Source organism: Caloenas nicobarica, chromosome 1 (genome assembly GCF_036013445.1).
Source record: "Caloenas nicobarica isolate bCalNic1 chromosome 1, bCalNic1.hap1, whole genome shotgun sequence".
Classification (NCBI taxonomy): Eukaryota; Metazoa; Chordata; class Aves; order Columbiformes; family Columbidae; genus Caloenas; species Caloenas nicobarica.
The window spans coordinates 96,911,199-96,933,656 of record NC_088245.1 but is presented as its reverse complement, the minus strand read 5'-3'; the positions used below and the strand labels follow the sequence as shown (position 1 = coordinate 96,933,656).

The 22,458-nt window shown below is 40.2% G+C and overlaps 1 protein-coding gene across 1 annotated transcript in view; it reads left to right on the top strand.

Moving 5' to 3' along the window:
• The first annotated feature begins 5,071 nt into the window (after positions 1–5,071).
• Positions 5,072–22,458, top strand: part of OCA2 (OCA2 melanosomal transmembrane protein) — a 177,113-nt gene continuing 159,726 nt past the window's right edge. Inside the window, exon 1 of the mRNA XM_065653528.1 lies at positions 5,072–5,340. Coding sequence (XP_065509600.1) covers positions 5,072–5,340 — 269 coding nt within the window. The remainder of the gene's footprint in view (positions 5,341–22,458) is intronic.

Sequence of the window (22,458 nt, the reverse complement as noted above, 5' to 3'; positions counted from 1 at the left end):
CAATTTGAAGCAATTACTTCTTGGGCAGGCCAATGGAGACAAAGCTGCTTATAGCCCATCACCCTGCTTCCACCTGCCAAATAGCCCTCCCTGCAGCCCTGGGCCAAGAATTCAAGTAAGGAATCTTACTCATCTTAGACATGATTCTCAGGCAGTCTTACTTGTATAGGTGGTGCATTATCATAAAGGTTTATCCACATCATTCCTCTTGTTGCTTATAGGTGGGGAGGAAAGATGATGCCAAAACATGGAAGAGTCAGTAGTGACAATCTACTGTGCCCTGCAGCCCATGCTCTGTTGTCTTCCCACTTGGTCATGCAAGGGAAGGCTGCTCTGCGCAGCAGCATTCTGTGCAATCCTTAACACGTCTCTATGGGATAATGGGGATCCTGTATGTAGGATAGGCATTTTTTTTTTCGTGGTAAACAGCTGCACTGGAACATATTGCGAAATCCTGGATGTAGAAGTGATTTGTTACTCCCTGTATCTCCAAACCAGTCTTACCTCCTTCCTACAGCTAGAAGCACTTTCTATTTATAAGAGAAAACATACCAACTAAGAAGCACTGAGAATTCCTGCTTGCACATCACAGTATGAGACATTGCAGCACCCTTCCTTCACTCAAAATAAATAAACAAGTGGGTTTTTTTGGCAGTGGTAGTGTAAGAGCGCGTGTGTGTGTGGTGTTTTGTTTTTAGAGTGCAGCTCTAGGGATAGGTTTACAGCTGAGTTTTCATCTGCCAGTCCTGGGAACGGTTCTCCACTGTCCCCAGGATGGCAGGGTCAGGGATACGTGTGACAATGGCCATGCAAGGACAAGCCTGCAATGGGAGGATTTCTGAGATATAGTGCTGAAGCCCTGCTCTGTTTCTCCAGGTGACAGGCTAAGAATAATGACTCTCCTCCCTGCTGCTGAGACCATTTTAAGGTGTCTTTGCCGCAGGAGGCCAATATGACATCACCTGCCTGACTTATGGGGCAGCTGTTGAGAGACGTAGATCTGGAGAGAGACGCATATATGGAAGGGTGCCTCGGTGACACGTCTGCCTTGGCGTACTCTGTCAGTGAGAGGCTGAGCAAGCTTCCTCACAGCATCTCACACCCGTGGCCTCTGCAGTGTTCCTGGTGCAGGGGCACACTGAAAGAGCAGTCAGGGAGACAAGTTTATTTAGTTTCAGGTGCTATAGAGGGACTTCTCAGGCAGGTCAGATTTGCCTTGAAATTTCCTTGGGAGATATGCAGGATCTGGGGGCTGATCATGAGTGTTGCTTCAAGAGCCACATTCTCCTTCCTTTGAGTAAAGCAGGTGTGTGGGCATGCTCCCCTCAGCAGCACTGCACCCTCCCTCTTCAGCTAGTAACATTTTAGAATTTGGGTTTCTGCCTGGTGATGGGAAGGTGACAGTGCAGAGGTAATGTTTGTTCCAGTCTTGCTTTCCAGACAGGCTTTGATGGACAATAAGATGCACAAGACAGGAAACATGCTATTTATGAGTATTACCAGGAGCAGATGTGATATTGTTTAGCCTAATGGCCTCTAAGATCAAATTCTGCTTCATTTTTTTATTGCAAAAATGCAATGCTGTGCTTACCAATACTCAGGAAAATAATCTTTAAAATGACGGCGTATCATCAGCTACATCATTTGCCTTCAGCATCTTGTTTTGCAAACAAAAAGCAGGCTACACAAAACCCCTTAAATAAAATCACTTAGCCTATTGATCTTATTAGCACCTGAAAAGTTGAAGAATTCTGCACTAGTAATTTAAAAGCCAATGTTCAGCTGCTTGGACTGGGACGAAAGGGATGAAAAGGATGAAAAGGGATAACAAACTTGACTTAAATACTGCATTAGCGCTTTTATAGCCAAACTCTGGATTTGTGGTTGCTGTGGCTAAAAAACCCTTCCTGGTGCATGGCTTCAGAGAGATGAACCCCAAAGGAACTTTCCTTGGCTAGATTCTCTCCTCAGCTTCACATGATAACATCTCATCTATGTCTCATGGCTGATGGAGGGATTGCAGGGTAAGAAAAAGGAAGATGAAATAAAAGCAAAGAAAAATAACTACAGAGAAATGTGATCATTTGAGAATTTCTTGAATGGTAAATGCACTGATGTCTTAGAAGCTTAGATACCATGGTGATAGTTGCCTTAGCAATGTTTTAGCTACGTAGGTAATCACCATCAAACCTGTCTCTTGTGGCAAAATGATGCTATATTATTTTATTTTTTGCAAAGCTTTTGTGAATGTGCAATAATGTGGTTTATGGTTTTGTATCCAGGCATCAGATTTTCTCTCAGGCTTCTTGTCCTTGTTATTCTCTTATTTTTTCACTGATGTTAATTCTGAAAATACATGTCTTTCATGCTAAGGCTTTATACATATGAGAGCCTGACTAATTTAGTCCTTACTTACCTCAAGATAAAAAATTCCCACTTTTAGGGTGAGTCAGGATCAATTTTAGAGGTTGTGTCCAGGTTCTCGTCTTTTAAAAACTAGTACAGCCTGAGTTGCTCTAGGTTTACTGCTCATGTTTCCACAGCCTGAAATAATTTAAAAATCGTGTATTTTCACAGCAGGTGCTCAAACAAAGCAAATGTTACGAAAAATGGAATAAGTGGGCAGATATCTCAATTATGATTTACAGAGTATCTTAATAAAACCAGCATGTAAACATATAAGGTGAAATTGAAGATGAGCAATTATCTTTTCTGTTTGGAGTTGGAAGTATTTGCACTTCAGAGTTATCTGTTAGGGAAGGGAAGCCTCAGATCCCACGGTGCAGGAGTGGCAAGCCTGATTTTCCAGGACTCTCACTCAGGATTTGTTTTGGATCACCAAAATTCAGTGCCTTCCAGGCTGTGGAGGAGCCCTGGACCAGGTCAGTGACAGTGTGCTTGGTATTGCAACAGCCATGCTTGTGCTCCTTACACTGCATGATGACAGGGCTTGTCCCTTTAGGAAAATATCTAGGGGAGAGGTATTATCCATTGAAAACTGAAATGTCTTCAGTGTTTCTTGATGTATGCCAGCCACGTTAAAAAATGGGAGCCATGTGAAGCCGGTAGCTGCTACCTTTCAGTAATTCACCACACTCTCCCTACCTTTCTTTTACTTTTTCTTCCTTTCAGGAAAACCAAGAAAAAGCAAGTAAGGAAAAGCTTATTCATGTTGATGTTGTCCAGGCTGCTAATCATAGAGTCATAGAGCAGCTCAGGTTGGAAAGGACCTTGGAAGACCATTTGGTCCAACTTTTCACAGGAAAGGGAGCCTAGATGGGATTATCTAGTGCCCTGTTCGGTCGCCCTGTTGGACAAGGAAATGCCACCTAGGAAAATTCTGGTTTAGATTTGGCTAGCAAGCCTGCCTTTGCTTGGAGCCAAGATCTGCATTTGTAGTGACTTGTATGTTCAGACTTTTCTTTCAGGACCCTCCATTCCCTTCTAACCTCTAAGGCTGGGAGAGCTCAAAATGTAGTTAGCTTTTTGTTATTTCTGTTTTTAGTGATTTTTCTTGCTGGGACCAAAGCAGAGCCTATTCGCTATTACTGATGCTATTTTTGCCCCAAAGCCCTGCAGGTCTACCGGTGTGTCCTGTGTGGAGATCTCTGCAGGGAGGAACACGTACGTGCTCCAACAAGGCTGCTCTCCCCAACCATGGGGATGTTGGAGGCTGAAGGGCCCATTTCCTGAGCTCATGCTGTCCTTTGCAGTGACTTCAGCACTTTAGTCTGAAATATTCCTGTGATTAGACTCCACAGCGTGTGTTTAAGACAGGCTGATCTTTAACTTGGTCTTCCTGTCTGATTTGTGCACTTGGTAGGATTATTAAGTGTTTTTTATAACTTTTCACGCTGAAATTTAATGTTGAAAGCATAAAAGCCTTTTGACTGTTATGCACTAAGTTTTATTATAATCACCATTAATAATCATATAATAGAACCTAATTTTCATCAAGGTTTGATTCACATTTCATAAATGCCACTGGCAACTGCTGAAATGGCACGCTGTCTTCATAAAATTTGAATATCTGCTCTGCTTAATGAGGGGCCATCAGCTACGGCAGAGCTTCAGGGTGACAGTGGCTTTCTGAAGGAACCCATGGGCTAGGAGGAGAGTGATGGCTTTGGCGGGGCTGCTGCCACTCCAGCCACTGGAGAAAAGCTGAGTGAGGTGGTAAAGCAGTGATGTTAGTTTTGTGCCTCTCACTATGAGAAAGGCATCGAGGTGCTGGAGCATGTCCAAAGAAGAGCAGTAAAGCTGGTGAAGGGTCTGGAGCACAAGTCTGATGAGGAGCAGCTGAGAGAACTGGAGGTGTTTAGCCTGGAGAAAAGGAGGCTGAGGGGAGACCTTATCACTGTCTGCAACTACCTGGAAGGAGGTTGTAGTGAGGTGGGTGTTGGTCTCTTTTCCCAAGTAACAAGAGATAGGACAAGAGGGAATGGCCTCAAGTTGTGCCAGGAGAGGTTCAGATTGGATATTAGGAAAAAATTATTCACAGAAAGGGTTGTGAAGCATTAGAACAGGCTGCCCAGGGAAGTGATAGATTCACCATCCCTGGAAGTGTTTAAAAGACATGTAATTGTGGTGCTTAGGGACATGGTTTAGTGGTGGGCTTGACAGTGCCAGGTTAACAGTTGGACTAGGTGATCTTAAAGGTCTTTTCCAACCGGAATGATTCTATGATTCTATAAGCTGGGAAGATGTACTGCACCTTGCACTTGCATGTCTGATGCAGAGATGATTTTCGCTTATTCTGTGAGATAGGTAAATACAAGTTCCTGGGAAATTTGTAGAAGAAAAAAATGGTAGACATGGAAAAAGTCAAAGATCCACTGCTTTATGTATTTCTCTTTTTTTAGTGGCTAATTTTGAAGTTGCAAAGAGGTTTAAAATGTTGGAATTATTCCTGGTGGAAATAAGCCAACAAGAGAAATATCCAAAGGTGCACAAAAAAATCTTCTACTCGGCATTTTTAACACGCTTGTACTGAAGTAAACATTGAGTCAATTCAATTCAGTCCTAATATATTTGTTTTCACTTTCTTTAGGAGAACACCCCCCAGGGACAGATGTACTTGGATAGCAGAGATGACACTACAATTTCTAGACGACAAGAGATGGAGCTAAATCAGCCATCTTTACATCAAACCAGTTTATCTGCAACGGTGTCAGCCAAACCGATGACCAGAAGTTGCAAAGAGCTGCAGCTGTTAAAAGAGTATCATGGCATGGTGGCGAGCCTTGGAGAGTCACAGACCCTGTGTGAAAAAACAGCAATAGGGGACGATGGCTGCATTGCTCTGGGGAAGGACTTCACTCCTGTCTCTATGCAGGGAAGGTAAGAATAAGGACAAACAGAATATTTTTTCTCCTAATCCAAATTAAGTTTTATTTCCTTGCAGAGGAGATACATACGTTCATTAAGCGATAGTTGTTTCTCCCACATAGAGAACAGGAAGCTTAATGGGACATCAGAGCAGTCTAAATTGCCATGAGAGATCATGGATCACTGGATTTCTGAACTAATCTCAGCTTTAATAGCAGCCATGGGCCAGTTTTGTTGTGTTTTCAAGATCAGACACATGGCTTTTCTTCCTTACTTTGTGTCACAAAACACAGAGATAAAAGAGTTTTCATGTCCCACCCCTCACCTCTTTCAGAAAAATGCATCATAAGGCTGTAAACTGAATCACTGTGGCTGAATGAGAACAGTAAAATTGCACTAATAATGCAACTGTGGCAGCTGACACACCACATATCAAGTGTGCAACGAATGTGTGCTCCTTGTGCATCCTCTCTTGCATCAGGAAAGGTACAGATTTGGGGGTGGAGGTGCTAGTCTTTCCTGTTGCAACAGATGCAACATCAACAATTCTATTTATAAGTGTTCAGGAATATTTTATGGACTCCAGAATATTTCAGCTGTTTTTTTCAGCCTTAATTATTCACACATTCGCGATGTTAAATCCTTTTGGTAACAGGATGGAGCAAACTTTACACAAGCAGCAGCATGTGGAGGGCAGCCAGGGTGGACTGTCAACAGTTCTGGGTAGTTTTGACAGTTTGTAAAGGTCACTTGACAGAGCCTAAAGTGAGAACAACACTGTACCTAATGCAAGGTCCTGCAGAGCACAGGCCTTAAAACGCTGCCTTGGGTGAAGTAGAGTGTCAGCACAGTCTCCAGAACCTGATGCTGGTAACTCGTTTCACTGCTGCAAATCAGGAAGAACAGGGTAGATTTCAAAGTAGTTTAATATCTAAATCAGATTTAAAAAAACTAATTAAAATTAAATAAACATAAATATACAATTTATTTAATTATGTAATTACAGTGGAACAGAAGTGTAATACAGATCAGAATCCTGGGTAAGTCTTACCTGTAGTCAGCTAGGCTTTTTATCCAAAGAACAGAATTTTCTTTTTATTTGTCTCTCTCCTTCCTCTCTCGTCTTCTTGTGGTTCTCCATAGCTGTTCATGTCAGGTGCGAGGTGCAGTCCTGGGGGCTCCCTACAGTCCTGACCATAGTCATCACATCCCTGCATTGCTGAGCAGGGCTGAGGTCTGTCCGGTGCCCCTGCATATCAGTTAGAATGAAATCTGCTTTCACTGGGAGGAAAGGAGATTTGGGGCATTTTGGTAAGTTCCCTGATCTGGACAAGGGGGAGCCAGGCCAGTAGGATGAAATTTACTGCACTCCTTATCTGCAGTGTAAGTGTGCCCTCTAAGTCTACAGCAAACAAAGTCAAGGTTTTATGTGCATCTGACAGTATTTCTATCAGAGTGAGAACTGGAAATAATTATAGCTATGCTTTCCGAATATTAAAAATATAATCAAATTGACAGCTTGACCACAAAAGCCATATAAATCCTTTAGAAATGATTTTTTGCGGATTTGAGGATTTGTTGTGTTGACTAAGAGTTATACCAATGGAATAAAATCTTGTAAAAGTTCTTCAGTTCAGCATGTGGCAGGGGTGAGTTAGTGTCGTCTTGTTTTTAAAGAGCACAGTAAGTACAACATATATGTGAGGATGGGAGGAAGGCAGGGGAAGGGAAGGACTGGGTGCATCTGGAGACAAGGTTTTTCTTTTGTGTATTCACATATATGTTTTGCTACAGTTGTGTTTACTGGTGCTATTTACTGTCCAGTTAACTATCTTGGTACAGAACAAAAAACACAGTTGTGTTCTCATGGACCAGCTCTTCCCCTTGTGGCTAAAGTTCTCTCTGTTATTTTCCAGTGAGTGATTGGAATGTGTATACTGGTGATAAGCACTTTGCTGTGAACCTATGAACCACAGTTTGGAAATCATGGTCACAGGTGTCAGAGATGAAAAATACTAAATCATGGGAGAGCCCACCTTCCTGCAAGTGCAGGAGATAGCTTCAGGTCTTTTGATAACACTGTTTTCCTGTTGAGTAAAATGTAGTCACTGTGTATGATTTAGGAATAGATGTACAATTAAAGAGCAACCCCCATGCTCCCTTACAGACAAATAGGTATCTAATCTTAGCAATATATTAGGGCTCAGGAAAAGATCTGCTGAAATTTCTCCTTGTTGATCTTTACCTTTCTTGCTCCTCCAGTATTGATTTTTTTTCAATGGAGATGAATCTTATCTGGCTCTTCTTAGCATGTATTTTAGCCAATGTACATTAGGTGCAGCTGAAATATTGATGTGGTCTGTGAAATCCCTCTAGTATGAGTAATTACCCTTAAATCATTGGGGCTGCTCAACAGAATGCAGATAAAAACATGGATAAACCTTTGCAGAATCAGGATTTTTTTGATTAGTTTCATTAGAATGAGAATTAGGTTTTAATGTAAACTGTTCTTTTGCTTGTAGAGAAAACTACTAATGATAAAAAAGAGGAGACTAAATCTTTTTTTTTTTTTTTTCCCTATAAAGAGGTTCACAAAATTGACATGTCTGTACCGTTTGTTTTAATGCATCTACTCAACTTAAATTGCTGAACTGTCTTTCAGGGGTAAGATTCTCCGGTTCTCTAAATCGTTCAAATGTACGCTGAAACAAGACTTTCCAAAGAATCTATTTAACAGAACAAGAGATTTATCTCAGTTGCTAAAATTACCTTTAAGAAAGTGTTCCTGTATTAAGTGGGGCCCTTTTCTCAGGGACATAGATGTCTACCCTATCCTGGACTGAACTTTTCCAATTCACTGCAGCACAATCCTGCAGATAATTTTTGGCTGGTTTGCATATCTGACAGGCTGCCTGCCTCTCAAAATGTCTTATCATAGAAGAGTTTGGGTTGGAAGGGACCTTCAAAGGTCATCCAGCCTAACAATGAGCAGGGACATCTTCAACTAGATCAGGTTGCTCAGAGCCCCGTCCAGCCTGGCCTGGAATGTCTCCAGGGATGGGGCATCTACCACCTCTCTGGGCAGCCTGGGCCAGTATTCACCACCCTCAGTGTAAAACATTTCTTCCCCATGTCTGGCCTGAATCTCCCCTCTTTTACTTTAAAACCATTGCCACCTGTCCTATTGTAACAGGCTCTGCTAAAAAGTGTCTCCATCTTTCTTATAGGTCCCTTTTAAGTACTGAATGACCACACTAAGGTCTCCCCAGACCCTCCTCTTCTCCAGGCTGAACAACCTTGACTCTTTCAGCCTTTCCTCATAGGAGAGGCCTCCTCTGGACCCTCTGCAACAGGTCTCATTTACTTCATGTATTGAAGAACAGCACGTTCTGACTCCAGCTTTTACTTAGGCTCCCTGGGCTCTCTGTGAGGAGGTCTGGACCATCCACAGTGGTCACACCAATGACTTTATCTTTCCAGAGCATCCTTCCCCCTGGAATAAGCTTGTCATCCTTCTTGTGAGAAACATACTGCCTTCAGTATGTTTCATGCAGGCTTGCCTCTCTGAAGTGGGCTATGAATGATCTCCAGTGATGTTCAGTGGGAGTGCACCTGGCCTAGGTGTGTGTTTACACTGCGTTGTGGTGTAGTTTGGGCCATTGGAAATGTAAGTTTATAATTGCTGTAAAATGGCAGTGAAGTCTGGATTTTGATTTTGCACTTCTTTCATTCTCCTCAGCCTTTAAACAGTGGATTGACCAGGCTCTTCTTTACTACAGTTACACGTAGCTGGCTTTTGTAGTCAAAAAACATTGGTCCAAGCCACATTGGAATATTTTATGCTGCTTGGTGGCAGCATGGGCAATGCTCTTCAGGTCAGCCCTGACATCTCCAAAAGTGCAGGCTGCTTCCTTCCATCATGTCTCTGCCTGTACTGGATGTGGCTACAGAAAAGGCATCTTGGTTGCCTTGATCTCATCATCGTCAGTGCTACTTCTATGGAAAAAGCCTAATGAGCTGTACTTATATCAACCAAATCTGAAATCCTCCTTTGTGATCCACAGGAAGGGGGAGAAATCAGCTGTTTTTGGCTTAGGAGTTAGTGAGGGTCAAAGGCCATCCATAGAAATGGGATGAATAGTAATTCTTAATCCCATGTAACCAATTACTTTGTGTTGCTATTTAAAACTCTGTTATTGAACAAAGAAGGGCATTCACTGAAATATAAAAGTGGTAGAAGGTGGTAGAAGAGTGGGGCGATAGAATAACTGGGCCCTGTGGCATTCATTTCTCTGTGCCCTTTTGGTCCCTTTCTTTCTTTGAGGTAATTTTTGGCTGTACCTCCTTTAGGTGGTCAGATAATAACATTATCTACTTAGAGAAAAAAAAAGGTTGGCAGTTGTGCATTCATTGTGTTGTGAACTTTTCATAAGAACTGTGAAAGGAAGGTGGTGAAATTGAGCCCTAGCATTACTCCACTGAAGTTATGTTTGAATATATTTGGCCCTGGAATTTGCTGGTCGTATAATATGATAGTCCTTGGAAGTACTTTTCTTTCATCTCTGTGCCTCATTAAGAAGATTCATATCTGGGATAAAAAAAAAATAATCTCTTTTTTTGAATCTGCTTGAATTTGTATTTCATCAAGCAAAACTATTTCTCTCAGCATTTTCCCTGTCCCTCAGTTTCACTTACGTAATGCTCACTTATGTAAGAAAAAGTAAAAACAATCAACCAAATCCAACTCTTCCTTTGCCCTGAATCTGTGGTCCCAGGGTCAGCAAGGAGATTGGTTTGCAATGAGAAGGTCAGTGAGGTAAAAATGTCTATTGAATTTTAAGTTTGCAGCAATACGATAGAAAGACTGCAATTGTATTTCCTGTTAGTTGAAGAAGCTGGGAGAGGCTAAGCTATTGTATAGTGAAAAGTCAATGTGAAAGTGAATTTATGTCTTTAGCAGTGAGGGATTACAAATCTCAATCTTGATTTTTAATTATGTTGATGTATTGCTGCTTTTAAAGGACATTTATGAGACTTAGAATTAGATGTCAAGAAGACATGGTTACTGTCTAAATAAGTAAAATTTATGTGACAATTTAAAAGCATCTTCTAACAAGGGAAAAAGACTGAGGAAAAAAACAGCTCAGAAACATTCAAAACATATTTTTTGTGTGTCCTAAGACTAATTTTGATCTTTGGCTATTAGAATAAAATGGAATGATCTTCTGTTCAACAGTCAAACAAGGAAATTGGTCATTTTCACATCATAATCGCATGTTTGTATAGGAATCATTCTGATTTTTTGTGTCAATCATGCAAGAAGAGTCCGGGACAGATAGATGACTTCACAGCAAACTGCCACATTCATCAGTCCTGTGTGGCTTCTGGTGATCTTGCTTGCTGCTTCTGGCTTTCTTTCAATTTCTCATCTATAGTGAATGTTTCTGAGTTTTGATTACCTGTGAGGATCTTTAAGTGCTGTGACACCGCGGTGAACAAATAATATTAAAGAAGTTTTAAATTCATGGCTTTGCTAATTGATTTTATTCGGTTTATTTGGTTTCAAACATACACTCTCAAGCTTTTGTTGCTAACATGGGGGCATGTGGCCGCAACACAGCTTATCATAAGCAAACTGTAGGGGCATGAGACTGCTGACACTCTCTTAGCTCAGATTAGACCTCCCTGCTGTTGTCCCTACTACATCACAAAATACCGTTCAAAACCTGAAAAACTCAAAACAAGCAATAAGCAGATCTGGCAAACCTTTAGCTTGAAAAGTAGGAATTATAACAGAAAGACAATGATGTTATGCACAATAGGCAAATAAATACATTATTGGAATGTTCTGCTGCTCACTTCTAACTTGCTGTTCCACATTGCCTGGAAAAATGCGTCTTGGCATGGTAAACGAAGGAAGACAGAAATGTGGTTGTATGGTATAACTTAAGGAGACTGTTTGGCTACATTTGAGCAAAAGATGTGTTTTAACAGTTTTTGCTGTTAATGAAACACGACACAGACCTCACTCATGATAAATTTCCCTGGTTTTGGAGTTATTTAATTTCTCTTTTGCTGTGTATTATTCATCAACTCAGTGCTTATTTCTTATAATTATTCACAATGTCTCAGCTCGGTCATGTGCTACAATTTCTGTTCTGTCATCGGCAGACCAAAACCATAGCACCCCCTAGTAGCTACTCAAATGCTCTTTGATTCTGACAAGACATTTTGGTAAACAAAAATCCAGCACTATTAATTTTTGCTTTTAAGTGCTCTGTTGAAAGAATTATGGGGCATTAATTAACTGCTTCCCACTTTTATCACTGTCAGGCTAAAAACTGAACTCAGCGCTCAGTGAAAAAGTTGCACTGTACCAACCTAGAAACATCAATTGTTCAATTGAGTCCCTGTGACATTGCACAAAACTGTTGAATTTTGCAAGCAGCTGCTCTCTTCCTAATGGTTAATAATATGGTTATGTGGGGTTCGTCTTCATTAGACCTCTTAGGCCAATTGTGGAAAGATGCCAGTAACATACAAGTTTCAATCCTCTTTGGGGTTGGACAGCTGTTTCCTTGTGTAAACCTCTATTTAAATGGAGGAGGGCTTTTAATGTCAGCAATGATTTTTTTACATTATAAGGTTGAAGGGTTAAGCCCACTAGACAGCCAGACTTTGAAAAGAAATGTGTCGCACAGAGGCAGTCACAGTTGAGCAGGAGGGCATGCATGGGGCTTAAACAGCTGACGTGAGGAGTAGCTGTCAATGTAAGATGAAGTAAATGTCTCAGTGTCCCTCAATGAAGCTTTTTCTTTGAAAAACTGTTCCCTGTGCTTCATTCCCAGCCGATGTGCCTGTGTGCGGGTGGCAGCTCTGACATACTGAATAATTTGTGGGAATCAGAACTTTGCACTAGCAAGTGGTCAAATTATACTAATTAATAAGAATTCAGCTTTGTCTCCAGCTTTCGGCCATGTAGGTGTGCAAAATCTTAATGTGGGGAAGAACAGTTGAGTCTTCACTGGGGAGAATTAAAAAAAAGTATTGGAAATGCAGAGCCCCCACATGTATCGCTGCATCAGCTGGACATGTGAAGAGACAACCACTGCGGCACTGCTGTTGGGCAATAAACAGTCTGCGTGATAAACTTTTCCATGGGCCCAGGCCCTGCGCTTGAAGGACTGAGCAAGACAAAACCTGAAAATGCAGCCAAAAATAGTTGAGGAAGGGAGACATGGAGAGGAAGCTGATGTTTCACAGTAAGTTTGGACTATTCTGCACTAAGACTTGGACCTCACTGAGCCTGAGGGTGGGTCGGGAGCCCATGAACTTTGCAGAGCATAGGAGGAAAAGAGGACAGAGCTCAGGACAAGGACAGCTTGGTTTCACAATCCGATCAAAAAAGAAGCAATGTTGGTGCCGCTCTCTTACTGTGAATGTCCTGTTCAATTAGTTTACATCAGATGTAGGAGGTGGATGTACAATTCCCACCTTGGTCACATACCTCCTAACTCTTGAGTAAGTGTAGGGGCCATCAGGCTCCAAGGCACTCTTGTTTTTGTTTCTGGTCGTTCAGTGTATCACTTTTCTGCCTCTAAATAATGAAACATCCATTGGAAGAGGAACTGTAACTTGGATATTTTATTTTCTAAGTAAATTTCTTGATAATTTGCATGGTTTTGTTTATCTCTTCCTATTGCTCTTCCTTCTATTTTGCTGAAAATGTAAGGGCCTTAAGAAAGAGGAGAGGAAGGGTTTTCGGGATACTGTCTTTCCTAGTAGTAAGGATAGTCAGGTGAGAAATTAGTTAACCCTAAAATATAAAATATTGCCTCATCCTCTCCTCAGGCTACTGGAGAGCTGCTGCTGAGAATGGACAGGGGAGAGAGGACTCTGAGGCACTTGTGGGAGGAGAAGCACCTGGAAGGAGAGATATCAGTAAAATGCAGAGACTGTAAGAATAGTAAGAAGGATGAACGGAAACCCTTCCAAGTGGCTACAGAGGGATGCTGGGTGAAGCTGAAATACAGCATGAAACACAGTGTGAGGCTGGGATGTAGTGAGCTATGGAGTGAACTGGATAAAAGTTAATATTGTGGTTGTAAGTCAGACTCTGATACGATCAGTCCTCAGTTAGGATAAAGAAATCCTAGCTCCACCCAAAGCTGCAGTTAACAAAAGAGTGTGAAACTGTCAGTCCCAGACCTTGAAGCAAGCCATAGTTAATGGCTCTCCTTGCTTATGCTTGAAAGCCTTGCACTGGTGAGTGCTTACGGCTTGGTCTTCCAAACAAAAATAAGACATATTGGCAAGATAAAAACATGGATGGCCATGATCCCTCCAAAAATAAAACAATCCCACTCTGCAAGAGGTACAGAAAGAAACCTTCCCTTCCTTTATTTTTTCATAGTTTACTGCTAGGAGCAGATGTTTTAGAGTGCGGTTCTGCTTGGTGATAGAGATGTGTTCCATTCTACCTGACACTTTAAATGCCTCTTCCATTAGAATTAATTAGCATCAGAGTGCTTTGTCTTCTTGTGTTAGAAGTACTGGAAATCATTCCTTAGCCACAGCAAACATTTCCAGGATAGTGATGGTCATACATTTAAGAACTGAAGTTCATGTTAAATTGAATGTAGTTGATGGAAAAATAGATTAATGCAGACGGAAGAAATTAGCCAGTGAATTAGAAAAAAATAGGGTCACAGTCTGTAGTCTGGCAAATCATATGGCTTTTTAAAAAAACCTGCTATTCATAAGGAGCTCAAGTGATTTACTCTCTGAAATACAGCAAAAGCTGATAAATGAGTCACTGAAATGCCACAGACAGTGACCAGGCAAGCAATTCTCTGCTTGATAGGTGCTAATGGGACTGCGGGGGCAACCTGCGATAATTGTGCTAATGGATCAGCACAAGTCAGAGACCATGCAGAGCTCTGTCCACAGCAGGTCAGAGCTCAGGCAAGGACGGTGCAGTGAGCTGGAGCCAGGTCTGTCACAACTGGGTAGGTTCAGAATTAATGCACTTGTTGGTTGTTTTTTTTTTTCTTTGCACATGTTTTATGTGATCTTTTCTCAGTGGGGTGAGATAGAAAACAGATTGGCAGATCGAGCAGCTCACAGTTTTCAGAAGTGCAGCAGAAGTACTGAAGCGCTATGCTATTCATGAATTTATTGCAAGAAGTCTAATCCTGGATTAATACAATACTTCCTTGAATAGGGTAGGTAAATATTTCTCAGTGATTTCTCCACCCACTCCTCTGGTCTTATGTAATTTATTTTCTCTGCTGCTTAGGAAATACAGCAATAAAAGCAGCTTCAAACATTCTTTTGTCTATAATCTTTCTGGGAGTGATAGGAGCAACTCCACCTCCTCATCCATGTCAATGACATGTGAGCTGCAATCCTCTTTATATTGACAGCTGGTTCATGATGTAAACCTCTTACAGTGAAAAAGCATGAACCTGAATTTAGTGAATCTATCTGATAAAAGGAACAGTAAACCGAGAACTGAGGGTAGCAAGAAATGCACTTCTGTTTTCTCTGATGTGTCTTCAATTGCACAAGTTAAAAGAGCAGGGCTATGTCGTAGTAGTATATAAATACACAGTTTTGTTGCATCCATTGGGAGCACGTGGCTTCTTTGCCAAGCTGCAATGTGTGCTGTACGTAGTGCCTCCCAGTTCTCTTCAGCACAGGCCAACAAGAGCAAATGCTCTACACAGAAGTGGTGGAATTTGTGAACTTTACACAATGCTTTCAGCTACTTGACATATTGTAGCTTGTGCCCAAAAATAAGCTAACCCAAAACTGTAAGGAATGTTTCAGAGTAAAAATTTTGAACATCAGCATGTGGAAAACTATTATTTTTAACCACGAATAAAATGGCAACGTGAACCCATTACAAATCTCTTCATAACAGTACTGAAGAGGATTACAGGGCCAGAATTATTCCAACTAGCCCTTTTGACGGAAGACAGACTACCCTTGGCAGAAAAAAATGATAGATTGTCATAAGTATTTGTATGTATGAGTATCATGCTAATGACAATTTCGAACCTATAGGTCTGTCAACAAAAGTTGAAAAAGCTCCATTGATGTCATTAGACCTGTCATGCTTTCCTTCAGCAGGAAATCTGATGTTTGTGAGGCAGAACACGTAAGAAATCCACCTCAAAAGCAGGCAACAAATGTAACAATTTATTTGCAATTTAGATTAGAACCGATCATTTAATTTGCTTGATGTATAAATCCAACAAAGGTTTTAGGCTCAAGCAGACAGAAAAGAGAATTCTGTCTCTTCATACTTGTAAAACACTGTATGAATTTGGAGAGATTTAGGTCATAAATACACTGCTTTGAGATAATAAAATTAAGTATTGACACCAGCTTCATTATATATAGTGGAATTTATTTACTTGTATGCAGAAGTAATCATCAGGATCCTACCTGTGCTGCATAGGTATCTCTTTGGGGATGCAGTCTTTATAGTACCATGGTCTACATTGCATTTAGCCTTCATTAACTAGACAGTTGCAAGTAGGAGCATACCTTGTCCTATTGAGGTTACAGTGTTTGGTTATTGACCAAAATAAATTAGTATATAAACTGGAGTAATACTACAGAGCTGAGACTGCACCCATACCTCTTGCAATGAAGAACAAATGTTGATGGAGTTCATCTTTCATTTCTAAATCATTGGCCTTTTTAAAATTTAGTATGTCTATATGTTTTTGTCTTAAGTTAAAACCTGTTCTTTTAGCTCTGCTATGTGTCATGATATTTTTTCTCTCCAGCCCACGCGTTTTCCTAATGCTTCTGGAGGAGATAATTCCTGTAGCTTTAGTTCTTCCACTGTTCTGATTAACTTTCACATTGCATAACCTTTAAGTAGTACAAATTTTTTTATTCTTTGTGACAATGTGCTGTGGACTTCTGCTTCTCCTAGACATTTTGTTTGTTTGAGTTTGTTTTTAAAACATTTCTTTGCAATTATAACCTACTTTAAGAGCCATGACTCAAATGTGATTCCATTATTTTTGCTTTAAAGATGTTATTTTTGTGTAAAGGAATGAACATTATTCTGTGTTGATCCTTGAGGTGCAGAAGAGCTACCTTATACATTAACTTATAAGAATAAAGTCTGCTTATGGTCATTTTAGTGGTTCTCCTTTTTTTTTTTTTTAATTTTGTTTATTGTTCTGCCCCCTAGAGCATCCCCTTAACTTTTTCCTTTGCCTTTCCATATTGTCAGAGTATCCTTCAGTTTTCCTGTATTGAAGACATTTGTTAGTGCAGTGGTTGTTTATCTTGGCAACAGTTTCTGGAGTTGTTTTATTCAAAAGATATATGCAAAGCTGTGTTTTGTTAGTACTATACTTTATCCAACTTTCAGGTATCTGAAGTGTGCTTCAGGCTTCTGTTTTTTGGAGGTGCTGTTGATTCAAGAGCAGTAAACTTTTTGGATCTGTTTCAGTTTAAAATCAAATAGCTGCACAACTGCCTGGTCCGACATGTAACAAAGGACAAGCCTTGGGTCATTTTAAATGAAAAGCCTGTTTTTTCATGCTTTTAAAAATGCTAGTGTGTTTTTGGTTGAAAATTAATAGATTATTCAGTCCCTATAGCTGCCTGAAGAAACGAAACATTTCTAAACTTTCTTCTGTCTTTAACTATCTAAATTAGCTGTGCTCCACAGCATCACTGCCAGGGTGGGACCAGTAACAGAGATCCTTCGTCTCACTTCTCTCTCTTTTGGAGACAGTCATATCTGTCTTGCTTCTTTAATGGGGTTCATTTGTAAGGACCTGCTGGTTTTTTCACCTGTCTCTGTGTATAGCAGCTTGGAGCCTTCAGCTTTAATGAAGGGAAGAAGACAGAAAGAAGCTGATGACAATGGGCAGCTATGTCAGCATGGGATTGCCCCTTTGCTGCAGATAATCTCTTGCTGAAGAATTTTTTTTTTGAAGTTAGCAACACTGGCACTTTTCCTTTTTCCTTTTCCTTTGGGAGCACAGAATGAGATTTTATTTATGCAACCTCATGGCTGGATGGCCAGAAATTTTCATGCGTATGCAAAGACTTATTATCCACATGGCTACTGAGCAGAATCTTACTGGGGTTTTTTTTGGTGATCAATGTCTAGGATTTATTTAGCTTTAGGATAGTGGTTGTGTTTTTTTGTTTGTGTTTTTTTTTTTTTTTTTAAAATTTTGTTTTGTTTTGTTTTCTTTTTCTTTTTAAGAATATTCATAGCAGATATTATGGAATTTCTCATCAAGAGTATGTTATGTCAGGAGCAAAATGGAAGGAAAGCACGTCTGTGAGACTGTGGAGTAACCGAAGTGTCACTCTACATAGGGCCAAAGGGAATGCAGAAAGTCTGGCATCTATGTGGCTGCGAGGGAAGTTGCACATCATTACTATAGAGAAACATGATGTATAGTTAAAATGTGTTGCCAGAACAAAGCCATCTGCCATGTAGGAAAAGGAATTTCCTTCTGAGCCCCAAAGGGCATGATTTTGCTTTTTGACTTTTCCATGCACAAGAATATGTTCTTACCTGGAGAAGGATTACAGCTTAAATCAGGAGGAAGGGAAGCTGTAATGGCATCATTATTCTGTGTTTTTGTGATCAGTTTCCCCACTTGTGGGTGGAGGCTTGCTGAATACAATTTGCATGCTACTCTGCATGAGACAAGGAAATTCTCAGAGTTTCTTTGGAATGCATTATTTAAAATCGATGCTGTATTTTTTTCTTCCCCCCTCCCTTTTTAAATTTTCTTTGAGAATCTCAGTTGAATGTGTTTATGAGCTCAGATCTTGTGTTTCAAATTCACCTCCCATTATGATTGACTCAAAAATCTGTGTTTTAAAGGTGCTTATTAACATAAATTAGATAGCTCCTTCTCTGACATTGTAACCTTGAGGTACCTGGAGATATCTGAGACCTTTCAAGGCAGAAGACGTCTGGTAGCAAATCAGAAAACAGTAGTGTGGAATGAGTTTCCTGAGACTTGTAAACTGCATATGTTAACATGTTACAGTGATCTTAATGATCTTAATGAACTGCAGGGAAGAGGACCATCTTTGTGAGGTAAAACTGCACTTGAATGGTTTCACTGAATGTTCTACAAATATAAGAGCAAATATTGCATTGTTATCAGCTACCTTTTCATTCTGTTTGGTTTCTTTAATTTGATCCTCTGGGATTTTTTTAAAAAATTGTGTCTCTGATACAGCTTGATGTGGATTTACTCTATATTGGAAGGTACCTGTTAGGAAGTTATGAGGAAATCATGTTTGGAAGGACTCGTTCATAGTTGTTTGTATTCCTAATGAATGCTGAATTATTATTATTATTTTTTTTTAATCTTCTGTACCAGAAAGGTATATCATCTAAGAGCAAATAAAAACTATGCTGTAATATAGACATTGTGTGTGTGTGAGGCTTATATATTATTTAGTGAAAAAGTCTTTTTGTTAGCTCTGAGTTAACCCTCCAGGTTTCTTGTATAGTCAACATGAGAGATGGTGAGGATGAAAACGATTTGAAAAGGTCTCTCCCCTGCCAGTGACTGTAACTATCCTAGACCAGACTTTCAGATGGCAGAGTTACGTGAATAACCTCAGTGTCTTATGCTCAGCCAGAAGCTGAAAAGGAAATCTTAGTACCTCCATTATAATTAAAATAATTAATAAATTAAATATAAAGAAAGGACTTCCATTATAGTGAAAAAAATCCCATTATTTTGTCAACTTAATAGTGTTATTTCAGCATATTATAGCTATGTGTTGCATTACAAATTAATTTTAATCTTAAAATTTTACTGTTGTTTCTTCTTTGCCTAAGCTGAGTACTACATCTCATGCCCAACTTTGAAGATAATTTTAGCATTTTTGCTGGGTCCGGTCCACTGACATCAGGATCTACATAAAAGCCATATAAGTTGTCCAAGTTATATTGCAATACCTTATGGGAACCCAACTGTTTACCAGATATGAGAATTCTTGAGCTCGTCTTGTTTTATTTCATTGTGACCAAAGAACAAAATACGAGTTCCAGCAAGCTCACAATAGTTGGGATCCATCATGTGTTTTTTTACAACAAAGCTGAATTTGATGACGACTTGAATTTTTTAAGCTGTACACTGGCCTGCTGCTTTCCTTCTCATCCTTTCTTTAACATCTCTTCAGGCACAGAAGTCAGGCATATTGTTTCATGTTGTTAATCAGGTTTTTTTGTACATCTGTCTGGATTTTTTTTTTTTTTTTTAATTGTAAGGACTGGAAACACTTTGTTTTTAGTGACAAAGTTACTTTTTTTTCTCTAAAAGTTGCAGGTATAAATAATGTTTTCACCAAATTATTGGAATGAAACATAAGGAAATACAATGTTTAAATAAATGTTCAAAAAAGAAGAAAACAGCTTTTTCATGACTTCATCCTTAAGTATAGCTCACTAATGACTCATTTCAATCTCCAAAACTGTGGTGAGTGGCGTAAGAGCATATTAGAAGACTATGCAAGGCCAGAAGCATAATCACATGTGACAGCTTTTCAGTATATTGCTTGGATTAAGGAAAATCAAATCAAAATAATCCCATCTCATCATCATGTAGGAAAGTGTTCCCTCATCTGGGAAGTGGTCAATGTTGTTTTTTTAATAATGCTTCCTTTTCTTATATCATCCTTAAATTTAGCTAGTCTGAAAGTGAATCTTCATACTTCAACATATATTCCCCCAAACCTTTGGGACTACAACATTGTATCACTGCAATGTCTGAAGAATGACCTTCTCTAGCGATGGCCACATCATCCAGTTGTTTCTCAGATCTATCTTTCTGTTTGTGTTTCCATTATCCCTGTGCCCCATATTGCATCTTCAAGAGAGTCTGGTCAATGTAAAATTAAAACATTAAGTTGTCACCACTTCCTTAACTTTTAATATTCTTAGAATTGCCTCACAGACTAAAAACAAAAAGTGTGAACCTCACTTTATTTGTCATAAATTCAGTTAGCATCAGAGTCGCTTAAGCTAAAAGCCCATCGTGAATGCCAAGGAGAAACACTGGCATTTAAAAGCCTGGCTTGCAGAATATGCTGAATTATTACAAGTGCAACCATGCTCCAAGCGTTGCTGATAAATTGCCTCCCTATAGCAGATTCATTTTTCAGTATGCTGTGCAGCATTTGAGAATAATACCTCTTAGCATGTTATCTGTGTAATCCAGGGAAAAACTGGGGTTTTGGAATTTGGATCACTACCAATACTGGCTGCTTCTGCCTATTTCAAATATGCAGCTTGCTGGCACTCACTGACAGCTAAACTGTTCTGGCAGCACCTGCTCCTGAAATGTATTTTCTCCTTCAGACTGTCTGCAGTTTTTGCATGCTCTCTCCTGCAGCTTTCCAATTTTCTTCGCTGAAGCAGAAAATGGAGGGGAGGAAACAGCAGCTATGCTTTCTAAGTGTGATTCATCAGTCCCTCAAAGGGTAGTAGGCTTTTTGGACCTACTCCATCACTATGGCCCTGCTGGGTGGTCACAAAGCTTTGGGCTGCCTGGGTCCCCATCTTATCCCTGTTCCCTTGCTGGATGCTGCGGGACGGGCCCTGGCTGGGGAGGGACAGGCCTTGCAGACCTCCACCCACCCTCTGCTCCTGGCTCGCTCCCACAGGGCAGCCGGCCCTTGTGGCACCCTGACACGGGAGCGGAAAATGCGTGAACAGCTTTGTACTCTTAGGGAGAGTCAGAGGAGCATTAGGGCAGCTTAAGGACTAAGTACTTTCTTTTAGCTTCACACACTGCGGTGGGGTCCTGGTGTGTCTAAGTTATTATGCACATCCTGACGTCTTCTTGATGGAGACTTCCCCTGACAGAGGCAGGCAAACCCTCTTGAGGAAAAGGAGCTACCAAGTCCAAGAAGTATCTGAAAATTTCATTTTTCAGGGAAGTACAATGACCCTAAAAAGACTGGTTTGTTTAAAAAAAAAGGGAAATAAATGAAGGACTGTATTTTCCAAGCTATTTCTGAACTTAAAAATGCCCTGCTTCTTAAAATAACACTATTGCACAAGTGAAGGAGGACAGACTGCACTACCACATGCTCTTTCAGGACATGTTGACTCTCCAAACTCAGCAAAAGTGAATGAAGAAGGCATGTTGTGTATGTCCTTCTAAGGAACCATTTCCAACTTGGAAAAGCTCAGAACACGTTTCACTACATCTTTCTTCAGCATGTTCTTTAATTGCCTGGGGTCTTGGCATGGCAGACACCTCTCAATAGAAGACCTGCCAGTTGGCTGTGCCTCTTGCAGTGTCCTGCTGTCAGGTAGTGCCAGTGACACGGTCCTCTGGGGAATCCTGTACAGTCCTGTCTAATAGGAAATTAGGAAAGTCAAACAGAAAATGAGTCTGTATTAAGTAATGCTTTCACAGCTAAATTTTTCTGACATCTTAATGGTGCATGCTTTTAAAGGGTCTAGAGGTTATTTGCTGATTTAGTTGAATCTACATAAAGCAGTCATCAGAAAACGCCTGGAGCCTGTTTAGAGATGTGAGTTCTTGAGTCTTTGATCCTTCCCTTGACTCTTGGTGTATCAGTTGACCATACTTCATTTGTGATGAGTAGTCATAACTGTTCCCCCATGACGTGCTACCACTGAGGAAAAAACATGACGGCGGGCTGTGTCTCTGTGTGGGCACATATATCGTGATGTTGAAGGATGTATGTGTAAAGATGCTTAGTACAGAGTGAATGTTTAAAAGCTGAATGCTATGGTGTTACTCAGCACAGTTTGTACCACGTAACTGTTGTTCAAAAGTGGACTTTAAAACTGACAAATACCAAATCTGGTATAAGAATGTGTTTCAAGTGCAGTCAAAAACTATACTTATTTATTCATTTATTTTCAAACCTCTGTTTTTCAATTTATTTCTGCATTGTGCTTGTTTACAGTTCTGATAAGAATAATTAGTTCATTACATACGATTCGTATATATGTTCTCTGTTCAGGGAAGATGGTGCTTCTGAAATTAGGTTTTAGCCTATAAGAATGTAGAAAAGAAAATTAAAGTCTTACAGTTGTTATTAGTCTCCTGCATGATTAATTAGCTCTCATATTCT